Below are 9,375 nucleotides of genomic sequence, written 5' to 3'. Positions count from 1 at the left end.
CAACTTGAGTTCACACCATATTCCCTGCGGGATTCGACCCCATCATAGTTGGGTTTTATATTGAAATTGATCGCTTACACTAATTCAAGAGTATAATTTGAGTGTTATCAAAAATGGCACTGTTGCTGGGGAATACGGTTGTAAGCTGAAGTTTGTATGCGCTAATTGACTTTTAGTTAAGTTTCCTAGATTTACGTTTATTTGTTGTTTTTATTTATTTGCAGGGTTTTATAGTGTAAGCCAAGCACCAGAAGTTCTGGAGAAACATTATTACCACTAAATCTGGAACCGCAATGAATAGAAAGAATGGCAGAACAGAAAGAGGCTAACAGACTGACAGCCTTAGCTAGAGCTCAGGTGAATGTGCAAAATGTCAGGCAACATGCACAACATCCAAACCCTGAGGATGAATATTTGGGGGACGAGGAGTTATTGAACCCTGGTAACCCAAGGCGAGCAGAGCGAATAGCTGTACAAGTGCCACATTATGTTAACTAAATCCATCCGTTCCAAAGAAGGCAAGAGTACCAGCTAGTCCAGTATAATTTGAATGATGATGATGATGGCATAGATGAGGTAGGTGCAACGGGTACAATTATTCCTCCACCATTGGCACATGGAGCCAAGTTCAACATTACGAGTACTATGATCCAACTCCTCAATCTGAAGGGGTTGTTTAGTGGCCTTCCTGGGGATGATCCAAACCTACATTTAGTGAATTTTGTCACCATTTACAAATCTTTTAATAACCCAGGAGTAGTCTAGAACGCTATTCGTTTGAGGTTGTTCCCGTTGTCTTTATCTGGGGAGGCATCATTATAGATGAATGATCTTACGTCTGATTCCATCACCCACTGGAGGTAATTGAAATAAGCATTCCTAGAATGGTTTTTTCCACCCTCCAAGAGGGTATAGTTGAGGGATGAAATCAGTAATTTTAGACAGTTTCCTACTGAAGCTTTGTATAAGACTTTGGAGAGATTTAATAAGAAGCTAACACAGTGTCCGAACCACAATATGATGGGCCTATACTTGATGGAGACTTTATACAGCGCCCTCAACTCTGTAACAAAGTAGATTGTAGATAATACTGCTGGTGGTTCATTTGTTGATCTGTCTTTTTAAGATGCCTCAAATATGCTAAATAGGATGACCAAACAGAGTCGAGCTTGGCATACCAGGGAGTCTGTGGTAGCAATCCCAACTATTTCTATTGGTATATCTATTAAACAATGTAAGAGAGATGAAGAGTGAGATAAAGACATGGCCCATCTAAAGACTCAAATAGACTTGCTCACCAAGAACTTATTATTAGGGAAGACTAAGAAAGTGAAATTTGAAATATCTCAAGATCGAGTGGATGTGGAACCTGAAAAAGAGGCGAATTATGTTAATAATCAGGGGGTTTCCAAGGAAATAGCCAAGGGAACCAAGGTTGGAATGTTTATGACAAGTCTGGTTAAAAAGACAGGGAGCAAGGAAACTAGTGAAGTAATAATGAAAGGAGTGGTTTATATGTTCCTTTTAAAAATTAGGAAGCTGCTACAACTAGCTCTAGAAAGATGTCTATGGAGAACATGATAGAGAAATTATTGAAGAGAGTTGAGGCCACTGACTCTGGTGTAACCACTATGAAGACCGATCTGACATCCATCAGTCAGTTGGTGCACTCATACTCCACTACCATCAAATAGTTGGAGCAGCAGATGAGCCAACTTTCCACTATATTTAACCGAAGAAAAAGCGAAACGTTACCAAGCCATATGGTTCAAAAACTGGGGAATGATGGCTCATGTATGGATATTACCACTAGGAGTGGTAAGATATTACCTGGCCCTTTTGTGGGAAAATTTGTAGATGGTGAGGTAGTTGTTGATAAATCCGAAGAAAGCAATCCAGTGGAGTTTGAAAAGCTGAATATTTTTATTAATACTTCAGAGAAGGAAAGAGAGAAGGAAAAAGAGTGGTGTTGAAAACTATCCTAGGACCACCACTTCCTTTTCTTCAAAGATTGAAGAAGAAGGCTGAGGATGCAAAATTCAGGAAATTCCTAACAATGCTCAACCAATTAGCAATAAACGTGCCTTTGGTTGAGGCATTTGAGCAAATACCACGATATGCAAAGTTCATGAAGGACCTTATGACCAAGAAATGGAAGGTTATTCATGAGCCAGAGGACAATCTTATCCATTGTGGTGCTATCTCTACAAGGTCTTTAGTTCCAAAAAAGGCAGACCCGGGAGCGTTTACCATTCTGTGTACTATTAGTTCCCTGAAATTCACCAAAGCATTATGCGATTTAGGGGATAGTATAAACCTAATGCCACTTTATGTGAACAAGAAACTGGGCTTGGAGAATCTTACCCCAACAAATATGCAGTTGATGATGGCCGAGAGGTCTATGAAGCAGCCTGTGGGCATATTACACGATGTTTTAGTAAAGGTAGACGATTTTACTCTGCCTGCTGATTTTGTAGTCCTAGATTGTGAGGTGGTCTTTAAAGTTCCCATCATCTTAGGTAGAGCATTCATTGCAACCAGAAGTGTGATCGTAGACATGGAGCTGAACGAGCTGAAGTTCAGGCAAAATGATAAGGAAGCACGCTTTGAGATAAACTCATCCATGACTCAGCAAAAAAAGATGGGTGTTTGGTCAATCATTGATATGTTCTATAAAGATGATAAAAGGGTATCAACAGGTTATCTTGGCGAAGTCTGAGTAGTCAAGATAACCAAGTCGTGCCGCGATAGTAAATCAGGTGCTATTGGGAGGCAACCTAAAATTTTATATTCCAGTAAAGTATTTATTTTTGTAGTTAGGATTTAGTTCACAGAAGGTGGAAAACTGATGAAATCAATAGAAAATGTCCTGATGGCAATCTTGATAAGCCATCAAAACTGTGATAAGCTATCAGAATTATCGTCAGAGAGGCCAATTTTGAATTGAAGTTCTATTAAGGCTGACGAAATACATGATAGGTCATCACACCTGTTACAAGCCGTCATAAGATGTCATCATAAAGTAACTTAATAACCAAATCTAGGCCAATTATAAAGATCCAACCCGGGCCTAGTCGAACCTTTCCACCTTCCCGCTTGTTTTTACTTTCTTTTAAGTTAATTTCCTTTAATATTTAGAGTATTTTATTTCATTATTCAAAAAAAATTCCAAGTAAAACAAAAGGAGAAAAAAAGGCCGAAAAAAGAGGAGTTAAAGAAAGTAAGAATGGAGTCCCTAGCTGACAATAAAAGATGGGTGAAGGCTTTGAAAGTCAGGGTTGCAGGCACCTCATCTAGCAGACCTCCTGCCACTGTAAGGCCAGAAGCTCCTGATGGAGAAAAGGTAGTAGATGATGATGCAGTAGGGTCAAAAACCTATAAACCCTGGGATTGATCTATTCCAGGTATACTCTAACCCTTAGTTTTTATTTATTTTCAATTTTAAGTTAAGGGTGTAGGGTAGGATGTTATTGTAATAATTTTTGGTAGATAATTAGGAGTAATACAGGTACTTGAGGTAGTTAGCTTGTTTTGTGACTTTTGAGCACCTCTCCATTGATCTGAGTTTATAACTATATGAATTGCATTCATCTATGACTGCGGTGCATATTTTTGTGGCATTAGTCTACAACTTGACGATTTTTTCTGAACAAATTGCATGAATTGGATAAGTAATTATATGTGATGTACTTGTGTGCCATGTGTGTGTGAGGTCCTACTCAGCTGCTACGTGTCAAATTTAGAACTTTCCTTGATAGTCATGCCTAGGTTGTAGGATAGGGGTTAGCAAAATATAATAGGCCGTTTTTTATTATAACCCACTTTCATCCTAAATGACCTTCCCAATGTGAATAATATCCCTTGATCCCTAATTTGAGCCTATATGCCTATTTCTTTCTGTGAAGCCTCTCACCTTCCTGTTTACCTTACAATGAACCTATTTTGGCCTTGGTCCTCCTTGGACACTGTGCACCTTGACTTAGGCAAACAGCCTAAGTTGAGGGTGGCTATCATAGGGGTGCGTGATGCAAAATGAGCATGAAGAGAGGCAGAATAAGAGAAAAGAATAAAAAGTTGGGTGTGGTGAAAAAGGAATAAAAAAGAGAAAGTTGTGTTAAAGATGATAGAAAGATAATATGATGATTGAAAAGACCGCATCCATTTTAAGAATGTGTGATCAATAAAAGAAGAAGAAGAAAAGAAGGCTAAGAAGTGAAACCCTAAGAGTTTGGTATAGTGTCAAGGAGGTATAGTCACTCTAAAATATCCATGAATATCATACCAGCCCCTAGCCTACATTACAAGCCTAAGAAAATCCCTAAAGTGATCCTAAATGACCAACCTGATGATTTAGGTACTGACTATAAGGGAAAGCCTATGGTATTTGACATGCAGTGTTTGGAACTTTATTCTGAGAGTGAGACTTGTGATTATCCCTATGTTTATGTATGTGAATTCTTATATGAGTGGAAAAGGGATTTCTTTGTTGTGATGGCACATTGGGTATGTTGCTAAGTCACTGACTTGTTCAAATAGTGTGATCTTGGTATGGCATGATTTTTATTGTTGAATTTTTGACGTATCTTAATGCTTGTGAGTTGTATGTTTGTTCTTCAAAACATCAATAGTGAGTTTTAAATTGACTGACCTTGGAGATGGTGAAATTATTCTGAACTAATATGAGTAGTTAGCTGCCAAATTATATTTTGTATTCTCTTAGTTATGTTTTGGTTGCTTGAGGACAAGCAATTGTTTTAAATTTGGCAGTGTTGATGTGTGAGCATATGCTAACACATTTAAGGCTTTTAACTCTAAATAATTGTAAGGTCTTGAGAAACTTTAGTTATTTTTGATTATTTATGTTTGATTTTGCAGTTTAAGTTGATATGATAGAGATCCAACAAAAATGAAAGCAAAAAGGTTGAAATTTGAAGAAATCTGAAGAAAAGTGTGGCTAACAACCTTTGTGATATGTCATAATCCCTGTGATAAGCTATCAGGTTGGTCGTCATTAGTAGACAGAGAATTGGCCTAAAGTGAAAGTTGTGACAACATTTTATGATAATCCGTCAAGGGTCTGATAAATTATCAAGTTTGTCATCATACTTAAATAGGGAATGAGTTCCAGCTGGTAGAATCGATGACATTTTGTGATAGGCCATCATAATAGTGATAAGTCGTCAGGAATGCCGTCAGAATTAGGCAGGATATGAGAATTGGAGCAAAAGTATGACGACATTTTTGATAAGTGTCACGGTCCTGATAAGCTGTCAGAAGTTGCCGTCAACCTAAGACAGGACTAGTGCAGATTTGAAGAAGACCTGACGACATTCTTGATAAGTCGTCAGGATCCTGATAAGGCGCGTCACCAATAGTCGTCGTCTATTTAGAGAAAAAATTGTAACCTTGATTTTGTTTCCTTATTTAGGTAAACTATTTAAAGCTTTGTTTTAGGGTTTTCAAAAAATTATTGTTGTTATTATCATTATTATTCCGCACAAGGTCGACAGTTTGAGTTTGTGGATAGCATATTTTGATATTTTCTCTTTACTTCTTGACTTGAACTACACACCTATTTTTGAGAGATTATTATCAGTATTTTTGGATTTTTCCTTTGTGATCTAATCTGCGATTCACTAGTTATTATTCATCTCTGTAAGTTTATCTTTCAAATCATGAATTCAATTATGCGTTTCGTTCGTTACATCATGAGTGGCTAAACTTCATTAACCTGAGTTATAGGATCTAGGGTTAGGTCTTGATGAAGTGCTAAGTATTCAAGATTCAAAAGGTGGTAGGATATCTTGATAATTTTGAAGTTTTAATTAACGTCTGTTGGTTCCAAATAGTAGACACACCTACTTATATTTGCTTGAGAAAGAAATCAAATATTGTAGGAAGTGAATTATCAAACGGGACTCAGAAATACTTCATTTAATAATAAGCGTTGTAACAAGGTTAGTTAAGCTGAGGTAAAATTTGGGCAGTAATAGAAATTCTCTAATTTTGAGAGGATTAGGGAATTAAACGCTTAAGTAGGTCGAGAGACATTTTAGCATAACATCGATAAAGATAGCTTTTTATTCTACCCACCGTGAGAATCTTGAATCACTTTTAGCATTTGTCATGTACCGGAAGCCCTAGTGAACATAATTTTGGTTATTTCATAAACTCTTGATTTACAAACACTGAAAGTAAAGTGACAAACAACAACTTGTTAAACCTAAACCCCCCATTTCAGGAAACATTAAACTATCAATGGATTAAATCGTAAATAACTTGAGTTCACACCATATTCCATGTGGGATTCGACCCCAACCTAGTTGGGTTTTATATTGACAACAATCACTTACACCCATTCAATAGTGTAATTTGAGCGTTATTAAGAACTGGTTCTATAAGGGCATCAATTTCAATTTGTGAAGTCTAGCTTAGAATTCCCTAATTTCTTCCTTGAGGAAATTGACTTCTCTTTGAAGATCACTAATAGAAGGTTCTCTTCTAGTGTCAAACCACTGCATGACATCTTTTACACTAAAAGGGGTAACCTTGGGTTTGTCATCATATTTTTGCTGAGTGACTAGCCTTTTGAGTTCTAAAAGATATTTTCATTTTGCCTCATCATCTATGAAATGTTCGATGGTGGCAAACAAAGTTTCAACAGTATTTTCTAAAAGAGTGCTTATAGATTTGCTATCACCATAGCAAAATGTTCCTTTACAGTTGCAATCTGTCTTACTTTTTTCAAAATCGGACTTAGAATTATTTGCAACATTGATGAATTCTTCATCGCTGTATTCTCCTTCTTTTGAAGAATCCTCAGACTAATTCCTCTTCTTCGAGGATAGAACATAACTTTTCTTTAGTTTTTTCATCAATTCCTAAAATATTTATCTTCTTCCTCTTTTTCTTGTATCGAGGACATTGATTGGATCTGTGACCTCTTTTTCCACATGTCCAACATTCATCCTCAGAAGAATCCTTGGATGAAGATTTTCCTTCTAAATCTTTAATTAGGTCCTTTTTCTTTTCGCTCTTTGCCTTATCTCTTTTTTCTAGAGGAGGATAATTTTCTTGAGACCTTATTTTCTTTTCTTTTAGAAGAAGTTAGGGTAAACTTTTGAAAACCAAAGTCTTGGCAGAAACTTTCAAGTTCTGAAGAACATAATTTTTGCTCTTTCTTGATCTGTTCTTTTAACTTTAAGTCAGTGCAAAGTTCAAAGGAGACGATGGTAGTAATACTAGAAAGGTTGCCATAAGTTAGGTTTTCATAGGGTATCTTCCCTTAGCACCTATCTCTAATTTTAGTTCGAACCTTTTCAGCAAACAGAGGAGGGAGTCCACTAATAAATCTTTCTTTCTAGAAATCATTATTGCAATCTTCCCTAATCATGACCTTTTGGATGAATATATCTTTGTACCATTTGAAATCTCCAAACATTTTACAGTATAGATTATTAAGGATTTCAAGATTCCTATCTTGAAAAAGTTTAGGTTCACCAATAAAATGTTTGGCTATGCAACATAGTAAAGTTACAGTAGCATCCTCCACAGGCTCTATTGCAGTAGTTTGAACTTCATTTTTAGTCTTTATGACTTCTTTGAAGGTTACCGCCTCAAGAATCTTATTTTTTTCCTCTTTGGTGAGATAATTGTCCCACCAGTACCTTAACATTCCAGTGAATCTTGCTATTAGCATATGAGCAAAATGTTTATCCCCACTTTTCTTGAGATTATAAGCAGTAATAGCAATTCCCATGTCATGGAGCTTATTATAAATTTGATGCTCAGCAAGGCCATCAATGTTCCATTCAGTTATGATTCCTTAATCATTAGAAAATGATGAAAGGAAAACATTTTCCTCGAACTGCACATCTGGGAAAGAAGGCCTGGCGTAAAAATTCTTTTTGTTATGATATTAACCTATTTTGATGTAATGAATTTGTTCCTTAGATTCATTAATCATCCCTATTTTGTCAGCCATGGGTTTACTTCCAGAAGGACCAGGGTTTTTAGTGGTTTTACTACTGGAAGGTTTTGCAATAGGTTTTTCAGTAGGTTTACTACTGGATAGTTTAAGCCTCATTAGCTGGTCATTGATTTGTTCTAAAATCTCTGGATCAGTGGAGATTTGACTATTGAGCTTAGGGAACCTATCTCTAGAAAATTCAGGGATCTTAAAAATGGGATTAGCCTCTATGTGAGGATTATATTTGGATGTACAAGTCTTATCACCAATCGAAGTAGAGCCTTTGGATTTTTCAATTTATTTGGCAACAACATACAACAACTGATTAGTGTAGTTGTTTTTCGCAAGAACTCTATTAATAGTGGTCGTTGTAATGAGGGCGGTGTCTCTACCCATGGCTTTTTTGAAAGGAGAAGCTTGAATAATATCATCTCTATAAGGAATAGTAATTTCTTCCAACGGAGGAATAGAGCTCTCTATGATTGCATTCTTAAGATGCCACATATTAATCAGGACTTGGAAGGAGGCTTTCTAGTTTCCCATTTGACCTGAATATTCAAACCACTTGAAGAACTCTATTGTGGTTATGAATCTTTACATATTAGCAAACTAGTTGTTTTGCAAAGAGCGAAAAAAAAGGACCTAAGAGAAGATTTAGAAGGAAAAAATCTTCATCCAAGGATTCTTCAGAGGATGAATGTTGGACTTGTGGAAAAAAGGGTCACAGATCCAATCAATGTCCTCGAAAAAAAAAGAGGAAGAGGATAAATCTTCTAGGAATATATGAAGAAACTAAACAAAAGTTTTGTTCTATCCTCAAAGAAGAGGAATCTGAGTCTAAGGATTCTTCGGAAAAAGGAGAATGCAGCAATGAAGAATTCATCAATGTTACAAATAATTCAAAGTCTGAGTCTGGAAAAAGTGAGATGGATTGCAACTCTAAAGGAATATTTTGCTACTGTGATAAAAAATCTGTAAGCACTCTTTAAGAAAATACTGTTGAAACTTTGTTTGCCACTATCGAACATATCAGAGATGATGAGGCAAAACGAAAGTATCTTTTAGAACTAAAAAGGCTTATCACTCAGCAAAAATATGATGACAAACCCAAGGTTACCCCTTTCAGTATGAAAGATGTCATGTAAAGGTTTGACACTAGAAGAGAACCTTATATTAGTGATCTTCGAAGAGAAGTCAATTTCCTCAAGGAATAAATTAGGGAAGTCAAAGCTAGACTTCATAAAATTGAAATTTATCCCCTTACAGAACAAGTTCTCAAAAAGGTTAATCCACACGAAAAAGGAACTTCAGGTAGCAAAGACTTTTCTATTGAAGATATGGAAAATAATGATGAGAAGGATCCATGTATTGATGTAATCTCTCAGGTTAAACCTCTTAGCAATCAT

General features: G+C 36.3%; 1 protein-coding gene across 1 annotated transcript; it reads left to right on the top strand.

Annotated features, from left to right (window-relative positions):
• Positions 1-306: 306 nt before the first annotated feature.
• LOC107850931 lies at positions 307-2,719 on the top strand. The gene is made up of 3 exons (XM_016695815.2): positions 307-477; positions 1,536-1,660; positions 2,011-2,719. The coding sequence occupies exons 1-3, from the start codon at positions 307-309 to the stop codon at positions 2,717-2,719; spliced, it is 1,005 nt and encodes a 334-aa protein (XP_016551301.1).
• Positions 2,720-9,375: the final 6,656 nt, after the last annotated feature.

Source organism: Capsicum annuum, unplaced genomic scaffold, assembly GCF_002878395.1.
Source record: "Capsicum annuum cultivar UCD-10X-F1 unplaced genomic scaffold, UCD10Xv1.1 ctg1489, whole genome shotgun sequence".
Lineage (NCBI taxonomy): Eukaryota > Viridiplantae > Streptophyta > Magnoliopsida > Solanales > Solanaceae > Capsicum > Capsicum annuum.
Note: the sequence above shows the minus strand (reverse complement) of the source record. Positions and strands in the feature narration are given on the sequence as shown.

Excerpts from the sequence above, each read along its gene's own strand:
- LOC107850931 (XM_016695815.2), top strand. The coding sequence starts at position 307 with ATGGCAGAACAGAAAGAGGCTAACAGACTGACAGCCTTAGCTAGAGCT. Across the intron at positions 478-1,535 it reads CAGAGCGAATAGCTGTACAA|GAAGCTGCTACAACTAGCTC; the intron begins GTGCCACATTAT and ends TTTAAAAATTAG. Across the intron at positions 1,661-2,010 it reads GATCTGACATCCATCAGTCA|ATTGAAGAAGAAGGCTGAGG; the intron begins GTTGGTGCACTC and ends TTTTCTTCAAAG.